This window comes from Sarcophilus harrisii, chromosome 5 (genome assembly GCF_902635505.1).
Source record: "Sarcophilus harrisii chromosome 5, mSarHar1.11, whole genome shotgun sequence".
NCBI lineage: Eukaryota > Metazoa > Chordata > Mammalia > Dasyuromorphia > Dasyuridae > Sarcophilus > Sarcophilus harrisii.
In genome coordinates this window covers 72,783,634-72,809,823 of record NC_045430.1, presented here as the reverse complement: position 1 = coordinate 72,809,823, position 26,190 = coordinate 72,783,634, and the positions used below count along the sequence as shown (strand labels likewise).

Sequence of the window (26,190 nt, the reverse complement as noted above, 5' to 3'; positions counted from 1 at the left end):
AGGGACCCACATGTGCACAAATGTTTGTGGCAGCCCTCTTTGTAGTGGCAAGAAACTGGAAACTGAGTAGATGCCCATCAGTTGGAGAATGGCTAAATAAGTTGTGTTATATAAATGTTATGGAATATTATTGTTCTGTAAGAAATAATCAACAGAATTATTTCAGAGAGCCTGGAAAGACATGAACTGATGCTGAGTGAAATGAGCAGAACCAGGAGTTCATTGTATACAGCAATAGCAAGACTATACAATGATCAATTCTGACAGACATGTTTCTTTTCAACAATGAGATGATTCAGATCAGTTCCAATGGCCTTGTGATGAAGAAAGCCCTCTACACCCAGAGAGAGGACTGTAGGAACTAAGTATGGATCACAACATAGCATTTTCACTCTTTTTGTTGTTTACTTGCATTTTATTTTCTTTCTAATTTTTTTCCTTTTTGATCTGATTTTTTTTAATGCAGCACAGTAATTGTAGAACTATGTATAGAAGAATTGCACATCTTTAACATACATTGGATTACTTACCATCTAGGGGAGAGGCTGGAGCATGGAGGAAAAATTTGGAACACAAGGTTTTGCAAGGGTCAATGTTGAAAAATTATATATGTTTTTAAAATAAAAAATTTATTTATTTATTTTATAATTTAAAATTTAAAATTTTATAAGAATAAAAAAAGAATGGTGTTGCCATCAACAGAAACAAGGAAGGTGAAAATAAGGGGACAGTAGGGAGGAAGGTGATGAGTTCAATTTTGACATGTTAAGTTTGAAGTGCTGGAGAAATATCCAATATCCATCATGTAGAAATATCCAATATCCATCATGCATCTGAAGTTATGGTATTGGCTTTCAGGGGAGAGATGAGGAGTGGATATTCCGAAATTGGGAGTCACTTCTACTAAAATTATGAGAGTGGATAAAATCACTAAAGGAGAAAATATTGAAAAAGAAAAAGGTATGATAAAAAGTAAGGAAAGACTAGGATAGTAGAAAGGGAAGAGAGAACAAAGGAGATGAGAAGTGAATTTTGGCAGAAATCCCTACTACCTGAAGCAAACCTATATTCAGGAGGTGCATAATAAATGTTTTTGGAAATTTATTGATGAAGTGAATCTGGGTTCTTATTCAGGAAAGTGTGTGTGTGTGTGTGTGTGTGTGTGTGTGTGTGTGTGTGTGAAACAGAGAGACGAAGTATATGTGACTGGGAATGATTTCCTGAACTTGTCCATAAAGGGAAGTTCATGAAATCAGAGTATTTGGAAATCCTAGCCTACTCTAGATACCTTTGAAACATATTACTTTTTATATACTGGTACCTCTTTGCAGAAGCACTGATCCAAAACAGTGACTTTGTTAGTGTTCAGCTCTATCTGACTCTTCATGATCCCATTTGGGGTTCTCTTGGCAAAAATACTGTAGTGTTTGCTGTTTCCTTCTCCAACTCTTTACAGATGAACACACGAAGGAAGCAGGATTAAGGGACTTGTCCAGAGTCACACAGCTAGTATTGAAGGCCAGATTTGAATTCATGAAGATGAGTCTTCCTGAGTCCAAGTACAGTGTTCTTTCCACTGTACCCCTTAGCATCCCTAAAATAGTGACTTAGTAATTATCAATGTTTAGGAATGGTGAGTTTGTGAAAATTCCAAGTTTAAGCACAGTAATGTACTTTTAATGCAAGCATGATGAAGTTTCACATGGTGACTGTTTATATCAAGCTTTTCACGTGAAGAGTTTGAAAGAATCAGAACTCCAGGGAAAAAATGCTCCAGTATGTTAATGTGGCCTTTAGTTCTTGAGATAATGGAGTAAATTAAGCAAATCAAATTTGGAAACAAATGATGTTTATTTGCTTAGCATCCCTGTGACCATTATATGTTTTCTCCCTACTCTCTTCCATTTTCTTTTGTTGACATGTGTAATTAAAAGCACATTTGTGTAAATAAAGATTTTCCCCTCTCTTCTATACAATTAGTTGGCTTTCTCTCCTTAACACAGCATGATGACTGCCAAATCAGTACTCATCACCCTGAAAGAATGTATGAGATTAAAGAGATTTGGCACTACTGAATAAAAGAGATTAATGAGGTAAGGGAGATGTGTTAGATACCCTTCACACGCCCCTCCTCAAAAACTTTGAAATATTGACTTAATAAAGGGATGAAAAGAGCTAGTCTTGAAAGGCCTTTCATATGAATTTATTTCCAGAGCTACTTTTTCAAATAAAGTTAGAGGTTTCGAAGACCCATAACTTTAATGTAGATTGGAATTCAAGAAATGAGAGAGTTGTAGTAGATTGCTATGGCAGCTAGGCGATGCAGTGGATATGGGTCCTGGACTTGGAATCAGGAAGTCTCACCTTCCTGAGTTCAAATCTGACCTCAGACATTTAGTAGCTGTATGACCCTGAGCTCGAGAAAAAAATAAGAAATAACTCCAATATCTTTGACAAGAAAGCCCTAAAATTGGGTCACAAGTATACATGACTGAGAGAAACAGAGACGGAGAGAGAGCAAGATCAATTATCTTTGACAAAAAGTCCCAAAATTTGATTACAAAGAATTAGACGAGAGAGAGAGAAAGAGAGAGAGAAGACAGAGATAATGGAGAGAAAGAAACAGAGAGAGAGTAAAAAATAAGAGCACACATTCAGGCACAAGGAAGAGTTAGTAGTACTAAGTCACACAAGTATGTGTTATAAACATCTTCTGGCCAGTATGACCAGTAGGGCAGGACCAGAGAATGAGTGGTAGAGAGTATCATGTTTAAAAAAAAAATAAAAAGATAGAAAAGTGCCAGATTGTGAAGAACTTTAAAATCCAAAGAGAGAAATTTATATTTGGTTATAAATGTGTCAGAGAGTCATTGGCATTTATTGAGTGGAGGGGTTGATATGGTCAGACATATGTGCTTTAGGAAAATTGCTTTGGCAATTATGCAGAGAATGGATTGGAGTTGGGTAGAGGGAACTTGGGGCAAAAAGTCCAATTATAAGGTCATTGCAATTGTTCAAATAAGAGGTGATATGGACATGGATGAGAGTGTGTTAGCAGGAATGGAAAAAAGGGGACATTATTAAGAGACGTAGCAGAGAAAGACATTACAAAATTTCATGACTGATTGAGATATTCACTTTGAATAAGAAAGGAGTCAGGCATGATACTGAGGTTGCAAACCTGAAAGAATGGGAGGATGGTAGTGCTTGTAATAGCAATAGAGAAGTTCAGAAGAGGGATGAGCATGGAGGAAAAGATAATGAGTTCTGTTTTGAACATGCTGAGTTTGAGATGCCTATGGGACATTCAGTTCTCAATATACAACAGGCATATGGTCATGTGGTGCTGAGAGTAGGGCTGGAATTATTTGCATACAGATGGTAATTGAACCCAGGGGGACTGATGAGATCACCAAGTGAGAGAATTACACACAGAGAGGGGATGAATCTGCTGGAAGAGACTAGTGGGGAAAGGATCAAGGGTACATGCAGACAGGGTGTGGTCTTAGCAAGGAGAAATGCCTCATTATTAGAGACAGAAAGAAAGTGTGTGGGGGAGAGAGAGAGAGAGACAGAAATAAAGAGAGACATAAACAGAGACACACAGAGAGACAAAGAGAGAAACAGAGGCAGAGACAGACAGAAAGACCGAGATACAGAAAGAGAGACAAAGTGTGGGGGAAAGGAGGATGATATCAAGAAGTTTTTAAATGAAGAAAAGGAGAAAGGAGGGAGCTCATGTCAAATAGCTCCAACTATCTCCATAAAGTAAGAAACTTGTTCCTTAGCAGAAAGGATTAGGGGAGAATTTGGAATAAAAAATTTTTTAGAAAAGTTAAAAAAATAAAGAAAAATAATACATAGATTCAAATCTCACTTCTGATACACTGACAATGGACCCTCGGTAGAAGTCCTAAGTCACATAGCTGCTTAATACTCCAGAAACTCCCTAAGATTAAAAATTGCAGAGAATCTTCATCAGTAGAGTTCACTTACCTGGGAGTTTTCTATACTAATGAAATCATGTTACAGTCTCTATGCCTATTCTTTTCAATAAAAATACAAATCTAAAAAAAGAAAGACCCATGAGTCAAATCCAATAAGGCACAATTGAGTAAAGATAAAAATAAAGTTTCATATTTGAGACCAAAATATCAACTGATTAAATATAGAAAGGTTAAGGTGTGGTTAATATGAAAAAGACCTGGTTATTCTTGCGGAATGCAGGCTTCAGATGAGTCAATAGTGTAATGTTAGCTAAAAGGCAAGAGTTATCTTTGTTATTGTTCAGTCTTTCAGTCCTTTCTGACTTTTTGTGACCCCATTTGTGTTTTTTTTCTAGAAAGAAATAGGAACAATTTGCTCCTTCCTTCTCCAGAACATTTTACAGATAAGGAAACTGAGGCAAACAGGATTACGTTACTTGTCCAGAGTCACACTACTGGAAAGTATCTGAGGCCAGATCTGAAGGAAGATGAGCCTTCTTGATTTCAGCCCAGTGTTCTATCCACTGTACCACCCTGCTGTCCCAGTGTTAGCTTAGTATGCATTAATAGAAGCAAACTATTCAGAATGAGAAATTTTATAGTCCCATAGCAATCCTTAAAATGCTATTATCTTTATAATCACCATAACTCCTCAGTATTCTGCTTCCATCAGACTTTGCAGAATTGTGTTCAATTTGGAGCACCACAGTTTGGTGAGGACATTGATAAGATGGAGTGAGCCCAGAAAAAGTTGAGCAGAAGAATGGGGAGGGGACCAAAGATCCTGCTGTAATTGGAACTGGTGTTATTTAACCTAGAAATGTAATAGCTGCTTTTGAGTATTTGAGAGGACCATAATATGTGGTTCAAGGGCAGAAGCAAAAGCAAAGGACAGAAGCTAAGATTTAGATATCAGCTTTACCTAAGAAAAAACTTTCTAACAATGGAACCTGGTTATGGGCAGAATGAGTTGCCTATGGGAGGCTGTGGCCCTTTTATGAGAGGTCTGTGAGAAGAAACTAAATTAAAAATACCTGTTCTGTGTTACAGATTACATTAAGGTTAAGATCAGGAGATCTCCAAGGTCCCTTTTCTCTAATTATGCTTACCAGCACAATTGAATTAGAAAGGGACACAAGATGCAGCTCATGAACATTCTAATACAGTAGCGCAGAAATGGCAGATAGGACAGAAGTGTTGAGGATCCAGGTTGGAGCTCACGACCCATTTGTTCTCTGGCACAACCTGTATTTGATTCCTGATCTAATACTTATTTCCTTCTTATTTCAGATCCTTAGTATTAAAAAAAAATTCTTTTCAAGTAAAAATAATTTATTTTCTTTCATTCTATTCCTATTTTTTCTTTACTCTTTGGTTAAAAAAAAGAAAAAAAGAAAAAAGGAACAAACTTTGAAACAAATATATAAATTCTCACATTGACCACAGCCAAATATGTAGTTTTCAGTCTTCATCTGCAGTCCATCACTTCTTTGTTCAGATACTTATTTGTCCCTCTGAACCTCTGAACTATATTTCTGACCCTCTGAAGAAACGCTGTTGTTGACCAGAACTGGGGTTTGGGGTTTATACTTTTTTGGCTCACAACATGAACTGTGCTTGTTTCCCAAGGAGAGGACTACCCCTCATTGTTCCAGGGCTTGCCTCATCCCTGGCACGGCTCAGACTCACTGGCAGCTGAGAATGAACTTGTACCTTGCAGGCTCCCAAGTCTATGAGGCTGCCTTACGAGGTGCATTTACTTTTCTGAGAGAACCAAAATTCTGATTTAGGCAGAAGTTGGGATCTGTGTCCCAGAAAATACCTTGACCACTTTGTTTGGGTGAGCAGGGGCACCTCACTGAAGAGAGGGCCAGTTTATTTATGGTTCACAGCAAGATGTTTACCTACTTCTGGGAATTCTCAACAGATTAGATTAAAACACTTTTGTGAGGCCATTTGCCTCGGCCCGCGAGGCAGAGTGTGTGGACCCTGGAAGAAAAGAGATAAGGGCAAGAGAGAGGGGAGGCACAAAATGGAGGTAAGTCAAATCATTCTGATCAAGCCCCATTTTAATGGGTGCAATAGTACAGATATATATAGCAGTAGAAAAGAAGGCAGGGTTGTTCAAACACAGTACAGGGTGGGGGTCCTAGACAAAGGGTTGGTATCCCGCCCAAGGATGAGCTGCTCAGATGTTTCTGGTGGCAGAAAGCTTTATGATGTGATTAGGGGATGCCTAGATACCTGCCTATTCAAAGTTAGAATGTGATTAGGAGATTCCTATTCAGGAAGTCTTAGGTATAATGTGATTAGGAGATTCAACCTATTCAAGGTTGGCCTTATGTGGCTGTAGATTAGTGCCGGCTCCCCACAGGTCCCCCTTTTTTCATTTATATTAAAAAAAATCAAATGTAGAATTTTTCATTTCTCGACCTGTGCCTGGCTTAGGTTGTTCCTATGGGGAAAAGCCTTACCCGTCATAGGAAGGATGTACAGAAATGTCTCTTCCTGGCTTAGGTCGGCTAGTCCTTGAGGAATCTTACCTGTCATTGGCTAACCAGGTCTCGATGTTTGTCAAAAATTTCTATTGCTCATATGAGCATCAAGGGGGTCATCACCAGTCTCAAGGTGGTGATAGTGTACATGAATGGGTTTGGCCAGCGCACTATCTACTTGGGACAAAAGCAAAAGAAGGCCAATTAAAGGCCCTTTGAACTTCTGAAGTACTAATTAATGAATTCTAAAGCTTAAAAAATAATCCCCAAAACTGAGTCTGCCAGGGCAATTTTAACAAAATTCAAAAATCAAAATCTTCAAAATCTCAAGGAAAAATTTAAATACCTCATTCCCCTACTCTGATAACCTTTCTGTGATAAACAGTTCAAAATGGCATTTTTTTGGATGTAGTATATCACATTGCTGATTCATAATGAGCTTGTAGAACACTAAAAACCCAGATTATTTTCAGAATCAGTGTCTGTCCATTCCACCTCTATCTTCTACCGATGAAATTGTCTATTGATACTTGTCATCAACTATTTGAAGAGTTATTATGTAGATGACTTACATTAATTTTATGATTTTGTATAATTAAGTGATACTAATTGTACTATAAAATTTAGAAGGGTATAAGAGAGGGTCTTTGTGTATGAACTGGTAGTAGAATAAGAAATAGGAAGGGATAACGAAGAAGCTGATGGAGAGAGGAATTTGAGACTAATGAACTATTAGAGCTGAAGGATTCTGCCCTGTGTAAGCCTTGAAGAACAATCAGATCTCCTAATATAGTTTCTTAGACCAAAGGCATCTTCCTTTGTTTCACTTTCAATTGCTATTGTGTGTTGCTATGACCAGGATCCTTCTTTTCCTTACTCCCTATTCAGTAATGGATATGGCATTTTGGAAATTTTCCATCACTTTAAAAAATTCTGACAAACAAGAAAGAAACTGTTTAAGAATGACAATACTCCTGCCTAACTCTCTCTTTCATCCCCTTTTGACTGGGGAAGAAAAGCCTAAATCACACATTTGTTCAACAGTGGGTCTCTGCACATCAAAAACTGAAGTGAAGATTATTCATAGAAACAGATGGGTAGAAATATAGTTGATAAAAAATAAATGTTCAAAGCATAGAAGCAGATTCCCTTTCAAGGAAAGAGACATCACCTGTCAATAATTAACTGAAAAACTGCTGAAATTCTTTAAGAAGAATATAAATGACAACAACATTGAGGCACCAATATCTACTCAATTGGCAAAGATAATTAAAAATGGCAAAATCCAATATTGGTGCTGCTACGCGGAAACAAACCAGTACTAAACTGCTGATGGGTTTGTATATCATCCCCTAAAATTTTCAAAAATAACATATTAAAAGAGGGAAAAGGACCCACATGCGCAAAAATGTTTGTAGCAGCTTTTTTTGTAAAGGCAAGGAATTGGAAATTGAAGGGATGCCTATCAGTTGGGGAATGACTAAATTATGGTAAATGAATGTATTGGAATATTACTGTTCTATAAGAAATGATGAGCAGGCTGATTTCAGAAAAGCTTGAAAATTTTCATAAACTGATGCTAAGTGAAGTTATAGAAGCAAGAGAATATTATACACAATAACAACAAGATTATGTTAAAATTAAGTGTGATGGACTTGGCACTTTTTAGCAATGTGGTGATCCAAGACAATTCCAATAGATCTGAGATGGAAAATTCCATCTGCATCCAGAGAGAGAGCTATGGAGACTGACTGGGGATTAAAGAATAGTATTTTCACCTTTTGTTGTTTGTTTGCTGGGTTTTTTCTTTCTTGTGTTCTTTTTTGCTTTTGATCTGATTTTTCTTGCACAACATGACAAATATGGAAATATGTTTAGAAAAATTGCACATTTAACCTATATAGGATTGCTTAGGGAGAAGGGGAAAGAAAGGAGAGAGGGAGAAAAATTTGGAACACACGGTTATGCAAAAATGAATGTTGAAAACTATCTCTGCATGTATTTGGAAAAGTAAACTATTTAAAAAAAGAAAATAATATGATAACTACCTTTATATAATACTTTAAAATTTTCCAAGGATTTTACATACATTATCTCATTTGAACATCAGGACAGGTCACATGAGACAAATAGTATAGGTCCTTAATAAGTGTCTGTTTGATGATTGATTTGATAAGTTAACATGTAAAAATCTATATTTTGGACAAAATCTAAATCACTTGGGGGTTATAGTTTTCCATACAGTCATTAAAAATTGTGTTTCATCACTTGGATGTTTTTGTTGTTCTAAATTTTAGAATCTTTTTTTCCCTGAGGCAATTTAGGTTAAGTGACTTGCCCAGGGTCACACAGCTAGGAAGTATTAAGTATGAGAGCAGATTTGACCTCAGATCCTCCTGACTTCTGGGCTGGTGCTCTTTCTACTGCACCACCTAGCTGCTTCCAAGTTTAGAATCTTGAAAAATAAAATGAACCCTTAGGTTTTATTGGGAATGTTGCCACAGGAGGAGAAGGGGAAAGGGAAGTTTATTATATAGAAGACAGGAAGAGGACCCCCTCCACATTGTGTAGTAGAGAGCTGGCTTTGACAAATGGAGGTGGAGGGGGGAAAAGAAGTCATGTAGAGACTAGTCTATATACCCTTCTGGATAGGACAAAAGTCAGTTAGTCCTGCAATCTAGCTTGTTAAGAATTGCCAGAGATAGGGCAGCTAGATGGCACAATGGATAAAGAGGACCCGAATTCAAATCCAGCCTCAGACACTTAATACTTCCTAGCTGTGTGACTATAGGCAAGTCACTTAACCCTAACTGCCTTACCAAATTAAAAAAAAATCCCCCCCAAAAAATTCAAAGCAAAAACAAACAAGAATTTACAGAATTAGATGAATATCTTACAATGAATCATAAAAAAACTGGCTCTCTCTTTAGTCTCCATGTTTTACATATGAGAATATATCCAAAGTGAGATTTGAATCCAGATTAACTGATTTAAAAATCTAACATTTTATCATATCACAATGTCTTTTAAGGAAGCACCAGAGCAATTATGCCTTTGACCTACTGATCCCACTACCCAGGGCTATAATCTAGAAGGAGATTATGAGAAGAAAAAAGAAAGACCTATCTGTGCAAAAATAATGATATATATCATATATAATGACATATGATATATACTCCTACCTTAGATACTTACTGGGCAAGTCACTTAAACTCTGTTTGCCTCAGTTGCCTTATCTGTAATGTGGGAATGATAATGATAGCACCTACTTCTCAGGACTATTGAGGATCAAATGAGATAGTTCCTGCACAATAATGAGTCATTTTTCAGTCATGTCTGACTCTTCATGACACCGTTTGAGGTTTCCTTGGCAAAGATACTAGAATGGTTTGCCATTTCCATCTTTTGTGTATTTTACAGGTTAAAAAAAATAGGCAAAAAGAATTAATGACTGGCTCAAGGTTATATAGCTAGTAAGTGTCTGAGGCTGTATTTGAATTTAGGAAGATATCTTCCTGATTCCAAGTCTAGTGTTCTATGCACTATGGCACCATCTAGCTACCTCTGACACACAGTAAGTACTATATAAATGCTAGCTATTAGTAATCATTATAAGAAATTAGCAGTAATTTATATGACTAATGATCCAAGAATGTCTGAAGTATGTCATATGTATATTATAGAATATTATCATAAATTAGAACTGACAAATATGAAAAATACAAAGAAATACAGAAGACTTACATTTTATTGAGCATTTAAATAGTATTTATGGTCTGTAAAGCACTTTGCAAATATCTCATTTGATCCTCAAAAATAACCATTTGAAAAAGGTGCTATTATTATTCCCATTTTAAAGATGGAGAAACTGAGGGAGACAGATTAATTAACTTTCCTAATGTCACAGAGCTACTAAGTACTTGAAGACTCAGGTGTTCCTCACATGGAGTCAACTGTTCCATCCAGGGTGCCATCAACTGATACAGAGTCAAGTAAGCCAAATCAGAATGCCAGTATACACATTAACCACCACCCTGTAACTATTACTTTTATTGTTATTAAGGATAAAAAGAACAACATTTTTCTCCCTTTTTTTGCTTTTTATTTTCAAAATATATGCATAGATAATTTTCAACATTCACTCTTACAAAACATTGTGTTCCAAATTTGTTCTCCCTCCCTTCTCCCCACAGAATAACATTTTTAAAAGAAGAAAGTATATAAGATGTAGATGTGGAAACAAACAAGATGAGTGGTTATATTTGATTGTTTTGTATATGTTTTCATTCACTTTATATCATGAGTTCTTAACTTTAAATCATTTAAAATATTTTTGAGAACTGTATTTTAATATAATTAGCTTCTCTTAGAATCATATGAATTTTATTTAGTTAAAATATTATTCTGAAGAGTATGGCCATCACTAGGCTGCCAAAGAGGGTCATGACAAAAAAAGTTAAGAACACCTGCTTTATGTCTATGATATCATTTATGCACACACTTTTAATTTTCTCTATTAGAATGTAAGCTCATTGAGTGGAAGTGTCATTTCATTCTTTGTAATAGTATTCTCAATGCCTGCCACACTGTGGTGCATAATAAGTATTTGCTTTATAATTGATTTGTTAATGTCAACAAGTGTAAAAATTCACATTTTAAACAAAATGTAAAATAAGTTGGGGCTTATGGTTTTCCATATAATCATTTAAAAATCATATTTTATCATTTGAATGTTTTGGGTATTGCCACTAAAGTTTAGAATTGTAAAAAAAAAATGCACCCTTAGATTTTATTGGGCACTTTTCCCCCTTGAAGTAGGTGAGGATGTGTAATTTAGAGAACAAGAGTAGGCTTCTGGATGGGCATGAGGGAATTGGTATGCTACCAAGGAAACCAGACCTCAGGTCAATGAACACTTTTCTTAGTCCCTACCAGTTCTATCATTGTCAGATCCTATAGCAGGTGAGACACAGGGACTTAGAACTAGATACAGCATTGGATTGTACTCTCATGGAATAGGTGGGAAAGAAGAGAAAGGATTGAGAGGAAATTAAAATTTCAAGACAGATAGTAGGAAGAGCAGGAGTGTTTTTGCAGGTAATTAGCTAACTTGAAAGGCCAGTATATGAATGAACCAAAGTAGTTAAGAGACCTAAGGAGTTCATTCACCTTCCATGAACTGTAACCTTCTGAACTTTTGTGAAGTATGATATCTGGGCTTTTTGGTTATAACAACTTGCATTTTCATAGTACTTTGCATTTTGCTAAATGCTTTATTATACTAATTCTCTGAGGTAGACAGATTTGTGGGTTGATTCTTGTCCTTAGCTCTCAAAGAAGACTAAAATAACAATACTTCATATAAACAGGTCTGTAACTGAAAGAAAGGGTGGAAAACTCCCTCTGTCAATGTTAACTGGCATCTGCTCATCAATTTTTAGTCTAAAAGAGTTGTCTCAGGTAATATGTTAGCCATATATAAAGGCACAGGATGATGTGTAAGATACTTGTATAATAACTAGTACCCTCTACATCCCATTCTTCACTCTGGAAGTGGAAGAACAAGGGTTGACTCAGAGTGAAAGTAAATAACAATTTTTTTCTGTTTTGGTCAGAAACCCCAAGGGTCATTTTTACACACACATACACATATATGCATATATATATATATATATATATGTATAATCGCATATGTGTATATATGCATATATCTATGTATGTATATATGTATATACACACTGACATACACAAACACACAGACATATATTTGACTGGGTAAAAGAGGCCATTGCTAGGTCTGGGGGTCCCAAACACACATTAGAAAATACTAAGGCAAGATTTGCCATCATTACATCAGAAATTTAGTCAGAACTTGGCTCTTTTCAACAATGAGGTAATTCAAGCTAATTTCAATGAACTTGTGATGAAGAGAGCCATCTGCATCCAGAGAGAGGACTGTGGGAATTGAATGTGCATCACAATGTAGTATTTTCACCTTTTTTTGTTGTTGTTTACTTGTTTGTCTTTCTCATTTTTCCCCCCTGTTTGATCTGATTTCTCTTGTGCAGCATGATAATTGTAGAAATATATAGAAGTGTATATGTTTAACATATATTGGATTACTTGCTGTTTAGGGGAGGGGAGTAGGGGAAAAGGAGGAAGAAAAACACAAGGTTTTTCCAAGGTGAATGTTGCAAATTATTTTTGTATGTATTTTGAAAATAAAAAGCTATTGTTTAAAAAAAATGCCAGGTGTCCCACTGTACCCAGAGTCTTCTGCACTGCCAGTCATCCTGATCTTTATCTGGCTACTAGACCCAGATGATTCTGGAAGGGAAAGTGAGGCAGGTGACTCTGCACAGCCCTCTCATTTAAATCCACTTAATTTTCATGTCATGACATCATCTCCCTTATGTCATGGTCTTCAAGAATGAAAGACAAAGAATAATCACCACCCACTCAAGAAAGCATTTTGAATTCTTCAAGCTCCTTCTCATGATACTATCACAAATGCTTCTGAGGGAAATGATTAGACAGTAATGAGACTATTTCCCTCTCCATGACTGGAAGATATATATATATATATATATATATATATAATAGTCTGCTTATGGGAGAATTGGGAAGAATAAATGTTACCTAATATTCTTACTTTAGATATATCTCTACTCTTGGTTCTTTATCTTGTCATTATTTCTTTCCAGATGCTCTTATGGTGACTTCTTAATACATGACTAAAGAAACACCTAATTCAGAATGATACCCCAAACTCAAAGAAATAAAAAATATTCCCCACATAAAGAGTTCTCGTCATGCTAAATAATGAATATAATTCCTATTCCGTGTGGTCTTAACAGAACCTACATATTGGAAAATAATTATGCAATCATACCTGCAACATCAAACTCTATTTCCAAAGTGACCTTGCTGGTGATAGAGGAATCTCGGAGAAGTTGACTGGCTTCCTCAAATGTGCTATCTTCAGTGGGAATTCCATTGATTGCCATCACTCTGTCTCCAATCTGCAGTACTCCACACCTAATTTTACAACTGTATGTTAGAAGTCTGACACAAAGGAGAAGAGAAAGCATAGTGACCATGTTTAAGAGCCCCAAACTAATTGAATTAGAACTCTAATGAATCATGATTGTAATTCAATTCTTTTTGCCTACTGCAATCTATATCATATAATATTAGGTTATAGCAGATACTAAAGCTAACGGTCCCTTGCACAAATCCAGGCGGTGGCCAGAAAAAAAATGCAAGAAAGGAGATGAGAGTACTGAAGTGTCCCAAAGAAGTGATGAATAATTCAGCTTGGTAGTATCTGCTATGATTGGATCTGAACTAATACACAGCAATGATGAATGTGCTTTCCCCATGGCATAAAAATTATTAAAGTTTAAACTTCAGAGATTTTCTTATGGATTTTCTCCCTTTAATTAATATAACCTCCAGTTCCCTGATGGGAAAAACTGTGAGATAAAGGCACCGATGCTTGTTATTCTCCTCAGACTCGATCAAGAACATCAAATTTTATTGTCAGAACAGAGAGTTCATTACAGTCTACATTTCCTGCAAGCAGCAGTATTCCATAAATTAATAGTCATCCAATGGCATCCAACACCAAATTTCTTCAGGAAAACAGAAAAGAGAGGTGCCCTCATCTCTTAAGTGTCTCACCTTTCTGCTGGGCTGTCAGCTTCAATATAGGAAATCAGTGGCGGAGAAGACAAAGTCTCAGTGGCAAATACGCTGCCTTGGAGCTGTATCCCAAATCCCATGACAGGATCAGCTGTCAGCACTACTTCTGTAGTTTCAGTGTGGACTACCTGACCAGCCAACCCAACGGTACTGGAGGCCAAAGACACTGGAAAGGAAAGCACATAAGAGGAAGGGACCCTGAGTACAGACAGGTCAAAGAAATACAGATGTGTTTCAGGAAACATCCCCCTCCTTCAATGCCTATTGATGCAAGTTTAAATTCTGGGGCCACCAGAAAAAATTCAGAAAGGTTCCTTCATGCTTTGCCAATTGCCAAGACAAACAAATCTCCCATTGCTGACATCATTTAAGGTGGAGAGCTCCTAACTGGGGGGAGGAAGAATATTCTTACTTTCTCTTTGTAGGAGCACAATCACATAGTGGAAAGAACAGTAAGAGCTGGGAGGCATTTTAGTCTTAGGTCTGCTACTAAATTCGTTGCTTAACCTTGACCAAATCTCTTCATCTCATTTGTAAAATGAGAGCGGGACTAGATTATTTCTGAAGTTTCTTTCATCTGTAAAATTCTATGTTCATGCTTTACTGAGTTTCCATAGATGAATAATTTTATTTTCATCCTTAGGGAAGGAAAAAAAAAAACAACAACCCATTGACCCAAAGTCCAGTATCTGGAGACACAGTATTGCCTTGGTCCATAGTCTAACACCATTTAAAAAAGTAACATTATGGTTATATATGCTGTTGTTACACCAAAATTATACTCTGTAGCATTCTTCTCTTCCCATTATTTCAAATATGTCTGCAATCTACTTCCTTAACTTCCTGGAATCAACACTTGTGCTCTAAGTAAAAGACCTTTTCTGTAGCTATCTCCTCATGTATTTTCATTCTTAGCTAATTCAGCTTTACCCCATCCAGCCTTACCTCAACCCTATAACTCTGTTGTCTGTGATAAGCAAACTCTGCATCTTCCTTAAGCAATTGTTTCATTTCCTTCTTTTAGATGACATTTGTCTGTCTTGTCTCTAGTGAAAGTAGTTCCTTCTCTTCTTTTATTTCTTCTAACTTATCGGTGAAGCTATTTAGCATGTCTTGGGTTCTCACTACAATTTTTAGACCATTGTCAATATCAGTCAACAAATTTCTTTGACATCTGCTTATAGTAGCTTCTTTCCTTCCTGTTTTTTAGCTATCATCCATAGACATGTAGATTACTCTCTTTTCTTACTGATTCAGTACTTGGCTTATAGATTTATTTTCCATCCTCTCAGCTGCCATTGTTTTCAGTGAATTATACTTTCATATATATGAACCTCTTGATAGTCACTAAATATACTCATCTCCATTGACTTTAACCTTTATCCCAATCCTTCTATATGTAGGATTTCAGATTGTTCCATTTTCAAAACCTCATACTCTGAAATTTCCATTTTTGATCACAATTTTCTTTATATTCTAAGTCTCTCATTTTCTTTTTTCCTACTGAACCTGTTCTCTACCATTCTGATCTCTAGTTTCTCAATGCTGACCTTCTTCCCCAACTTGGATCTAAGAACAACAACAATAATGTTAATAATAACAATAATAGTAAAAAAAATAGTTAGCATTTAGGTAGAAATTTTAAATTTTCCAAGTGCTTTACGTATTAGCTCATTTGATCCTCACAACCATTCTGTGAAGTAGATGTTATTATTATCTTTCCATTTAGAGATTAGAATATTGAGGAAGAGAGAAGTTATGTGATTTATCCACAGTCTTATAGTTAGTATCTGAGATTAGGTTTGAACTCAGGCTTTTAAAATAACTCCAAGTCCAACATTATATAGAAAATCATTGTTGTTGTTTTTTCTTTATTCTGGAAGAGGATCATGATATCAGGGAAGTGATGCCATGACATGCAAGTGAGGTGGATTTAAGTGAGGGAGGCTGGGTAAGGTCACCTGCCTCCTTTCCCCTCCAGAGACATTTGGGTCTAGTGGCAAAATATAGATCAAGACAATAATGCCGTGATCCTATGGTTAACAATTTTAATCATAAATCTGAATAAAGTAGAATAGAATACCCTAGTATATTTTCTTCCTTAATTTTTTGTTATAGATACATGCTTTTTTATATCTGCTTTGCAGATATTTCAGAGTTTTTTTTTTAAACAAACTGAAGGTTTGTGGCAACCTTGTCAAACAAGTCTATCAACACCACTTTTTCCAACAGTATGTGTTCACATTGTGTCTTTGTCACATCTTGGTAATTTTTGTAATTTCATTATTAATTTATCTGTGATCAATGATCTTTGGTGTTAATATTCTAATTGTTTTGGGACCATGAACTGTGCCCATATAAAATGATGAACTTAATCAATAAATGTTGTGTGTTCTCTGTTTCAGCAACTGGCTGTTCCCCATTTCTCTCCTTTTCCTTGGACTTCTCTATTCCCTGAGATACAACAAAATTGAAATTAGATCAATTAATAAACCTACAATGGCCTCTAAACATTCAAGTGAAAGGAAGAGTTGAGAGATGTGGCAAAATTCATTATTGCCTTTTTTAAAGAAATTGCCACCCCAGCCTTCAGTACAACTCGCTGAAGTCTCAGATGATGGTTAACATTTTTATCAATAAAGTATTTTTAATTAAGATATGTATATTGGCTTTTTTTTAGACATAATGCTATTGCACACTTAAGAGACAACAATATAATGTAAACATAACTTTTATAGGCACTGGGACACCAAAAAATTCATGTGACTCATTTTATTGCAGTACTCTGCAAACTGCAATATCTTTGAGGGATGCTTGTATCCTCCTCACCAACGTCCAAACCTGATTAATTCCTATTTTCTTTACTTTTGAGCTGTTAAGCATGGGGGAGGTGGAGAGGAAAGAAGGTAAGACACAAAACTCTGCCAAATGGGCCTACTACTATTAATTATATTCAACTTCAGTTGGACTCTTATTGCTTCTTTTAAATCCTTTTACTTGCTTCCCATTAATTCCCTAACACAGTCTTCTGATCACTTTTATAGAAATTTTTCACTTTTTTTCACATCCTAAATCTATATCACCAGCCCCAACTTTTCTGCCCATAAAGTTTTGCTAACATTTCAAACTTTACAGATCTAAAGCAGAATTACCTTTCTACAAAAACTACTTCCCCTTCTTGCAATCTAATCCTGTCTCAGATACTTTCTACCTATGTGATCCTTTAACCTTTGTGAGCCTCAATTTTCTAATCTATAAAATATAGATAATAATAGGCCTTACTTCACAGAATTGTTATGAAAACCAAATGAGAAAATAAATATAAGGCATTTCATAAAACTTGAAAGCTCTATATGAATGCTATTGTTAGAATTTTTATTATTATTTCTGTCAAAGATAGCATTTATCCAGAATCAAAAGCAGGGTCATACATAATTCTTTCCTTTCTCTGGACCTTCTCCTATTCAATTTGTGGTCAAATGCAGGAGATTCTACCATCAAAATATCCATCTTTCTTCATCTCTAGTTTACATCCCTCTGCCAACAACCTAGTTCAGTCCTCACTGATTTTTCCTTGAACTATGGAAGTTACCTCCTAACTGGCTGCCAAGGTCGCCAGTCTGAATGTGGGTATGCAAAATTTTCTGATATTTTTCAGAAAGTATTAACAAATTAAGTTCATGGCATTGAAAAATCACATGTTGCAAAAATATTCAAGGACATTTCAGTTCTAGGATGCTACAATCATCTCCAAAAATTTCTTGAGATTTGTTGAAATTTGCAAAAGAAGTTTTCTGAAAACTGGTGTAATCCAATGAAATAAATGGAATTCTTGAAACCTACTATTTTTTGTTATTTCCTGTCAAATACACAAAGAATTAGGAAGAGGCAGGAATGAAAAGATGAATTGAGGATTTCCACATAATGAGACAAAAGAAGGAATGGACCTATACAAAGTAGAAAACAAAATGTGTATACATTTATTGAATTTCATCAGTGATAACCTAGTAGTTAACTTGTGCAAGGGAATAAAGATGGCAAGTACATTATAAACCTATGGTTCAGAAATCTGACTGATTCCCTCTAGGTACTAAAGACTCCTCCTTCAGTCACCATTTGATTGAAAACAATCGAGTTCTGGCTTCAGTTTGAAACACATATTTACTAATTAGAATGGAAAATACTTACTCTGGACATTTTCTGCTAAATTGTTTGTATTCCAAATATATTTCCATATATTCTTCACTCATTTCTACTGGATCTAACCATTAATATCCATGTCTAGGCAGTGTGGTATAAGAGAAAAGAATAGCAATAATAACATGGCTACATAGCATTTTCAAGTTTGCAAAGCACTTTATATGTGCTATCTCATTTTAACCTCACAACCTGATGAGATAAGATTTCAAGATTAGACTAATTCTTATTTTACCAGATGGTAAAACAGAGGCAGAGAATTAAGCAACTTGCTAAAATTCACCCATTCAATTGAGAGCTCCTTAAGAGCTAAGACTATTTCTCTCAATCCTTAACATTTAGCACAGTGTCTGGCATATAGTAAGCATTTAATAAATGTTTGATTGACTGACCAACAAAACTAGAGGGATTAAAAAGTAGTTCTTTCTGACTTTACACCCAGCAGTCTATTCACTACAATATTACTGCAGAGCTAAATTAGGATCCTGGAGAGACATGAATTTGAAACTTCTTATTAATATTAGTATATAGCCATGGGCAGTTCATTTAATGTGTCTAACTCTCAGTTTCCTGACCTGTAAAATGAAGATAAGAAGAATTGTATTATCTACCTTTCAGGGTGATTATTAGAATCAAATGAGTTAATGTAGTACTTTGTAGAACATAAATATTTCCTATAATTATTATGTGTCTATCTACATAATAAATGTTTTTCTTGGACTCAATCATTCAGCTCCCATCTCCACATATTTGTTTATTATGTCCCCCTAATACATAGAATATGCTTTCTTTACAACTCTCTGATTCTTTATATTTTGTCAAAACTCTACTTAAGTACCACTTCTTTAGTGAAATCTTCTCTGGTCATCCCAAGTAGCCAACTTTTAAAATTATTTTGTATTTAATTATTTGTGTCCATGTCATATTCACTACCCTCCACCCCATTCCAGAAACACATATCTATTTTTTGAGGATAGAGGCCATTCTATTTTTATCTTTATATTTTTATCAGCCAAAATGGAGCCTTGCATTGCAGGTAAGTAAATGTTTGTTAAAATTGAATTGAATTGTTGCCTCCTGTAAGGCACTTATGTTTTATTTCATACTATATTTTTTCTTTGTATGTCACAAAGACTGTAAGTTCCATGAGGACAGAGGTCAGGTTTTAGCACAATTCTCTACCTTTTCTTATCTCCAACTTCTCTAGAATTGTATTTTGCTGAAAGTATATTCCAATCAAATATTTCTTAAATTGAATTTAACAAGGCAATTAAATAGTTCAGTAGATAGAATACTGTACTTAGAATCAGGAGAACCTTAGTTTGAAAACTGATTCACACATTTAATAGCTGTATTTCTCTGGGCACATGACTTAAAACTTCTTTTAGTCTTTGTTGTTGTTGGGTGATTTTAGTCATATCTGACTCTTCATGTTGGGTTTTTTTTGGGAAAAATACCAGAGAAATTTGCCATTTTTATTTCTAATCCATTTTACAGATGAGGAAATTGAGACAAGCAAGGTAAAGTAATTTTAGAGGATCACACAGCTAGTGTCTGAGGTTAGATTTGAACTCAGGTTTTCCATGATTCCATATTTGACACTATATCCATTGTGTCACCTAGCTTCCCTATTTCAATCTAAATTTCCTTATTTGGGAAATGAGGGTATTGCTTCAATTGGGGAATGGCTGAATAAATTGTGGTATGTGATTATGATGGAATATTATTGTTCTTTGGAAAATGATAAGCAGGATACTCTTAGAAAAACCTAGAAAGTCCTCCATGAACTCAAGCAAAGGGAAATATTCTACATACAAAGTAGTAGCACTGTTTTGGGATGATCAGCTGTGAATGACTTTGCTATTCTTAGCAGTATAATGCTCCATGACTACTCTGAAGGACTTATGATGAAAAATGCATCCAAACCCATAGAAAGAATTGATTATGTCTGAATACAGATCCGAAACATTCTCTTTCTTTCCTTCCCCTCTTCTCTTCCTCCCTGCCTCTGTCTTTCTCTCTGTATCTTTCACTTTATTTTTATTGAAGGTTTTTTAAGGGGAAGATTTATGTTTTCTTTCATAACATGACTTTTATGGAAATGTTCTGCATAATTTTACATGTGCTTTCTTAAATGAGGGTTGGGACAGGGGATAAAGGAGAAAATCGAGAACTCAAAAGTTTAAAAAAAGAAATGTAAAAAAATTGTTTCAAGTATAACTGGGGGAAAATAAAAATATTAAATAAAATTTTTAAAAAAAGAAATGAGGGCATTGGACTTGATCACCACTGTAAGATCTCTTTCTTCTCTTAAAGTTAAAATTCTGGAATCAGAATGCATGAACTTTATGAGAGAACTGAGAAAAGCCAGGAAGAGAACAGTTCTTTGTTCTTCCAAAATCACCTTTTAAAAAATTAATTTTGGAAAATCCTGAAGGCCATTACATAGAAAACTGTGAGGTTTTAAAAACCATAGAAGATAATTCAAAACATTCAAAAGTCATTTCTCAGCCTGACTTGATTTATATATTTTGGGATCTTATTATTTAGAGAACAAGATTATTTGTTAGATTCAGATGTCATGCATCTGAATTCACGTATGGAAACTATCATAACTAACCAATGGAAGGAGGCCCCTGACCACATGTCCTTCATCTCTCTAATCACAAGAAGAGAGGTAGGAATGATGGTGACTTCTTCTTTTGCTTTGTGAGCATAGGTAGGCAGAGCTCCAACCAAGAGGAGGTATTTCCATGGCACATACCAAAGGAACTACAGCATTTGAGAGCTTGGAAGAGACCTTAGTGGCCATCTAGTCCAGCCAGTACTGGAAAGGAATCCTCAGTTTATATTACTGACAGGTTGTCACCCAGACTCTACTTGAAGACCTCCAAGGAGAAAAAATTCACTACCTCTTGAGGCAGCTCATTCCACTTTTGGACAGCTTTAATTGTTAGGAAATTTCTCTTGATATTAAGCCTAAATTGATGTTTTTTGCATTTTCAAATATTGCTCCTGTTTTTGCCACTTGGGGCCAGACAGAACAAGTCTAATCTTTTCTCTACATGACAGCCCTTCGAATATTCGAAGACAGTTATCTTGGGCCCCCTGAGTCCTCTCTTTTCAAGGACTAACTCCCTTTCACTGATCCTTATATATCATGGACTCAAGGCCCTTCACTGTCCTGGCGCCAGTTTATTAATGCCTTTGTTAAATCATGGTGCTCCAAAGTGAAAACAAGTCTTCAGATGATGTCTCACAATAACACATAGAGTACAGATGGATTATAACCTTCACATTCTTGGAAGCTGTGCCTCAATTAATGAAACTTAGAATTACTTTAGCCTTTTGTTTGCCACATCCTGGTATTGACACACTGAGCTTGTGAGTAAAACTCCAAGTTCTTTTTCAGAACTTCTTTATGTTCATGCCTTCCCCCACCTTATATCTGTGAAGTTGAATATTTTGTACCCAAGTGCAAAACTTTAAATTTATTTCTTTATTTAACACATATTTCTACCATGTTTAACATATATTGGATTACTTGACATTTAGGGGAGGGTATAGGGAAAGGAGGGGGAATTGGAACACAAAGTTTTGCAAGGGTTAATGTTGAAAAATTATCCATGCATATGTTTTCAAAATAAAAAGCTTTAATAAAAAATGCCAAAAAAGAAAAAAAATATCCCATTTATCAATATTTATCCCTAACTTTCTTAATTAACATCATTTTCCTCTAAATTTATTCCTAATATCATCATATTAGTTTTGGTCCAATGCTCTAGTCTCTCAAAATCTTTCTAGATCTTTAGGGCATTCAGTGCTTTAACTATTTATCCCAACTTTGCTGTCATTCCAAGAAGTTGTAAGCAGCCATACACTGGTAAACCATTTCTGCAGATGGGTTCAAACAGGTTGAGGGTAACTAACAGAACTTAAACCTGTAGGTGAGTTAGGGGAATGTCTACCTCAAGCAGGGGAAGAAGACTTCCCCTGGCAGAATGGTTGGATGAGAACAATTTGTTGCAAAGGCCATTGAAGCAGAATCTATGGAGTGTTTACTTTGGTCAAACATTGAAGATGCTAAATTTATCTCACGCATCCTTAACTTGACTTTTGTCTTGCTACCGGAATTCATTGATTTAGGAAGAGAGAGCAAGGCTGGTGATTTTGTGCAACTCTGCATCAGCCAGCTCCAACTCATGTGCAAATCAAGACATCACCTGTGATGTCACTGGTCCTCTTTAAAAATGAAGGATAAACATTAAATTTGAGAAGCAAACCAGATAGGCTTTTATCCAAGTCACTGATAACACTGATGCCCGGTACAGAACCTCTAGAGTCACTGCTGTCAAAGCCAAATAGAAACTATATATAAGGATCCCTCTGGGCCACATATTGAATAAGAAAAACACCCATGAATATTATCCATGTTTTATTGTATTTTTATTTATTTTGTTAAATATTTCCCAATTAATATTTAATCTGGTTAGGGAGGCTCTGGGAAGAACTGGCAAGCAGCAATGTAGGGAACATGTTTGATATCTCTCCTGGGGTATTCTTTTGGAAATCTCTTGCTATCTTGACATTAAGTCAATTAATAATAGAACTACTAATAATACTCAATTTTTATATAGAACCTATTATGTGCCAAGAACTATGATAAGTGCTTTGTAATTATCATCTCATTCCTTACAAAAACTTTGGGAAGTAGGTTCGATTATTATTCAAATTTTACAGTTGAGGAAAGGGATTAAGTGATTTGTTTAGGGTCACATATCTAATAAGTGTCTGAGGGTGGATTTGAAGTCAGGACTTCCTCAATCCAGGCCCAGAGCTCTAAGCCACTCAGCTCCCCTAAAAACTATTTTTTGAGCTCAGTCATTGTCACTTCTGAATTGAACTGATTGTTTTATCTACTAATCTAAATCTATCTCTTCCACAAAACTAGCATGAGCTATTTTATCAAAAGCTTTGCTAAAATCTGGGTAAATTACATCCACAGCGCATTCCCCTCAATTCTCATTTTGGTAATCCTGTCTGAAAAGGAAATGAGGTTAGTTTGGTGCAGTCTGCTTTTGTTGAAGCCTCCTTGCTGGCTCTTTGTAATCACTAGTTCTGTTTCTAGATATCTGACAACCATCTCTACCGACATATTTTAGAATTTTCCAGGAACTATAATCAAGCTCATTGGATTACAATTTACAGATTCTGGTTCTTTTCTCTTCTTGAAAACTGAGATGACATTTGTCTTTCTCCATTCTCACCCAGTACCTCTCCCATTTTCCATGATCTTTCACATATTGCTGACTTTCTCAGCAATCACATCTGTCAGTTCTTTCCAAACTAAAGGATTTTGTTATTTTTGGTCCAGGTGACTTTAATTTATCAAGGATACCTAGGTACACTCTTACTCTCTTTTACCTTACATATCTTGTACATCAACTGCCTATTAGTTATTCTTATTCATTAGTTCTGGGGTTAAAAAGCATTCCTCTTTTCAGAGAAAACAGAAAAAAAAATAGGAATGGACTACTCCGCTTTGCTCTGTTGTTAATTATCACTTTTCTATCTACCTCTAGCAAAAATAAACCAAAAAAAAAAGTATTTGCAAAGTCACTGTAAAAAATTTATCACTGGAGAAGAAAAGCTCAATCCCCACTTCTATCCCTTGTTGTTCTTTTTATTGAAGGGAATGAAGTCAGGCTCCCAACTTTTCTTATCATATTTTCTTATAGGAAGTTGGTTGTGGCAGTCTCATGGACTAGCTCCACTTCCTATTTTCTGATTCTCCTTCAGTGGAGTTGAGGTATTGAGTTTGCTCTCCAGACAATAGCAATAGATGGGATACTTCATATTTCCACTATGGCTACCATGCTTCTGTGAGACTGACTTTGTTCCGGCAACTCAGAACAAAAGCCAGGGAATGCTGACTAGAGCCAACATTTCTCAATATTGCTATTACTTTGAATAAACATTTCTTTTCAGTCCTGAGACTGAGATTGGTGGGTTGTGGGTTTTAGTTCTCTAATCCTTATTACACAAAGTTAATAAACTGCTTAGAAAGGGTGAGGATGTTCTGAGAGATTAGGGAGCATGGACAGAAAGTTTTTGAAGTGACCGAGTATAATCTTCTAAGACCTGGCCCCGTGGCTTAATAGTTTCTGCTGTTATAATACAAATATAGTACCAGTATGTAATTTAGAAGAATGATTATTCTAATAAACTGAGCAGCATTTATTAAGCACCTTCTATGTGCCAGGTGATGGAGTTATAAACTTAAAAAAATAGTGCCTGCCCTCAATGAACTTAAATTTTATCAAAGAAACAAAATGTACACATAGAGCATATATATATAATATGTACAAAATGAATACAAGGCATTTGGGGGGGGGGGCGAGCATCAACTAGGAGCTGAAGAGATGTGGAAAGGCATCATGTGGGAAGTGAAGCACTTCATCTGAACCTTGAAGGAAACTAAGTTAGTTAAAGGGTAGAGGTAAAAGTCTAGGTAATACTTTGGCTGTATGCTAAGCCATGTCAAGATGTTCCATGGTTCAACTATCAAAAACCCTGTATAGGCTGGTATAAATCACCTCAGCTTTTTAATCTTCAGATTCTTTATCTTTAAAATAATGGAGCTGGACCAGAGATATTTGATTTCTCTTTCAATTCTAAACTGTATTAACCTGTGTGACTTTCCATCTTTATTAACATAAAATTTGCTTTAGTCTTTTTTTTTTTGTCTCTTTTTTTCTGCTGACAAAAATAAAGAATTTCAAAATATTGAGTGAGAGTGTTTTATACTCCTCAGGTTGGGCTACTGCTTTGTATTTCAGCCACATGTGAGAAATTTGCATTTTACAGGCGATAGTATCAATTTTTCACCAGTATACAGATAGACTTTTATTTTATTTGTTGTTACTGCTGTTATCCTCCATCCATAAAGAATGAAAAAAGAATGTCAAAACCAAAATAAAGAGGAAGAAATAAAGCTGGCAAGTCACAATAAACTTTTTATTATTAGTTAGTTGTTCCTGAGAAAACTTGTCAGTAATATCATTTCAAACCTATGGCAATAAAAGGTTCATGGCATCCTAGGCCATCCTTTTATTGCCAGAATTTTGGATAATTTTTCAGATATTTCTATACAAGAGCAAATATATAGTACCAACATTTTATTATCATTATGTATTTAGTTCATAATTTCATTAACTAGACTCATTACTTTATTGATAAAGGGAGATTCTTGTGAGGAACTTCCTTTGCCAATGTAGACTGATAGCTATACAAGTCATACCCATTTACAGTGGGTAGAATTCCAAGCTGGCCATGATCTGATTACAGCAACAACAATAAGGGCCCCATCTTCTTTCAGGTGATTTTTGGGTACAAGAGACATGTCTTATACTCAGCTTTTCTTGGTTCTGAGACCATGTCTTTATCCACTATACCACATTGTCTTGTAAATTTATTATATGATTAAAAGATATGCAACATATGTACTTTTGAGATATATGAAGACATATCCTTGACTGACTGTGGATCAAAGTTAGTATTTTCCCCTTTTTGTTGTTGTTTGCCTTTTTTTCTTGTACAATATGACGAACAGGGAAATATGTTTAAAAGAACTACACATGTACAACCTATATCAGATTGTCTGCTACATTGGGGAGCAATAAGGTAGAGAGAGAGGGAGAAAAATTTGGAATATAAGGTTTTGCAAAAGTGAATGTTGAAAACTATCTTTGCATATATTTGGAAAAATAAAATAATAATAAAAAACAAAGCCTTTAAGAATTATATAT

The 26,190-nt window shown here is 35.5% G+C and overlaps 1 protein-coding gene across 6 annotated transcripts in view; it reads right to left on the bottom strand.

Moving 5' to 3' along the window:
• The window catches only part of GRIP1 (glutamate receptor interacting protein 1), a 773,529-nt gene that overhangs the window by 96,165 nt on the left and 651,174 nt on the right, over positions 1-26,190 (bottom strand). For all 6 annotated transcript variants that reach the window (XM_031938371.1, XM_031938365.1, XM_031938368.1 and 3 more), the window contains 2 exons: positions 14,165-14,351; positions 13,374-13,519 (listed from right to left, as the gene is read on the bottom strand). In XM_031938371.1, the coding sequence (XP_031794231.1) occupies positions 13,374-13,519; positions 14,165-14,351 (333 nt within the window). The remainder of the gene's footprint in view (positions 1-13,373; positions 13,520-14,164; positions 14,352-26,190) is intronic.